The sequence below is a fragment of the Parus major genome, chromosome 25LG1 (assembly GCF_001522545.3).
Source record: "Parus major isolate Abel chromosome 25LG1, Parus_major1.1, whole genome shotgun sequence".
Classification (NCBI taxonomy): Eukaryota; Metazoa; Chordata; class Aves; order Passeriformes; family Paridae; genus Parus; species Parus major.
Window position 1 is genome coordinate 103174 of NC_031793.1, and position 1060 is coordinate 104233.

General features: G+C 38.9%; 1 protein-coding gene across 3 annotated transcripts in view; it reads left to right on the forward strand.

Annotated features, from left to right (window-relative positions):
• Nucleotides 1-1060, forward strand: part of ASH1L (ASH1 like histone lysine methyltransferase) — a 60231-nt gene that overhangs the window by 42888 nt on the left and 16283 nt on the right. For all 3 annotated transcript variants that reach the window (XM_033519731.1, XM_015650095.3, XM_015650096.3), the window contains exon 11: nucleotides 352-558. In XM_033519731.1, the coding sequence (XP_033375622.1) occupies nucleotides 352-558 (207 nt within the window). The remainder of the gene's footprint in view (nucleotides 1-351; nucleotides 559-1060) is intronic.

Here is a 1060-nt window from a genome sequence, read left to right on the forward strand (position 1 = left end):
TATATTATTTATGTGATGATTTATATGTTTTATTTCTATATTTATATATTATTTATGTGATGATTTATGTTTTATTTCTATATTTATATCTATATTTATATCTATATATTTATTTATGTGATGATTTATTTTTTATTTCTATATTTATATCTATATTTATATCTATATATTTATTTGACGATTTATGTTTTATTTCTATATTTATATCTATATTTATATCTATATATTTATGTGCCGATTTATATATTTATATCTCAATTTCATATACCAATTTACAATTAATTTTCCTTACATGACAGATCCCTTAGGCCACTCTTGCCGTGCCTTGAGCTTGTCCTTTGTCTGTTTTAGGATGATCTTTGCAGAGTGTTCCCCCAACACGTGTCCCTGCGGGGAGCAGTGCTGCAACCAGCGCATCCAGAGGCACGAGTGGGTGCAGTGCCTGGAGAGGTTCCGTGCCGAGGAGAAAGGATGGGGTATCCGCACCAAAGAACCCCTGAAAGCAGGACAGTTCATCATTGAATATCTGGGAGAAGTTGTTAGTGAGCAAGAATTCAGGTAGAAATATTTATTTGCTGCTTTAGGGAGGTTCATAAATGGCTTGTTGTGGTTGTGGTTGGGATATCCTGAGGCAGGAACAAAAGGGGAGGATGAGGGGGGAAAGGAAGGCTTTGAATTTTGGGGGTTTTTGGTTAACCCAAGTGTTTCTCAGTCCAGTAGAGAGGGGTGATTAGGGTTTGAAATGTATCATCTGCCCTGTAAGTGCAAAATATCACAAGTGACTGAATCTAAATGAGAACTCTGCAGGATTTGGGCTGCACCAGCTAGAGCTGAGGGGCAGAGCTGGAAGGGGCATGGGCTTCTGCAGAAAGATGTGAAAGAAAAAGAACAAGTAGAAGCATTAATAACCATTGAAAGGAAGAAAGGAAGGAAAAAAGGGAGGAAAGAAAGGAGGAAGGAAAGGAAGGAGGGAAGGAGGGAAGGAAGGAGGGAGGGAAGGAAGGAGGGAGGGAAGGAGGGAAGGAAGGAAGGAAAAGGAAAGGAAAAGGGAAGGAAAAGG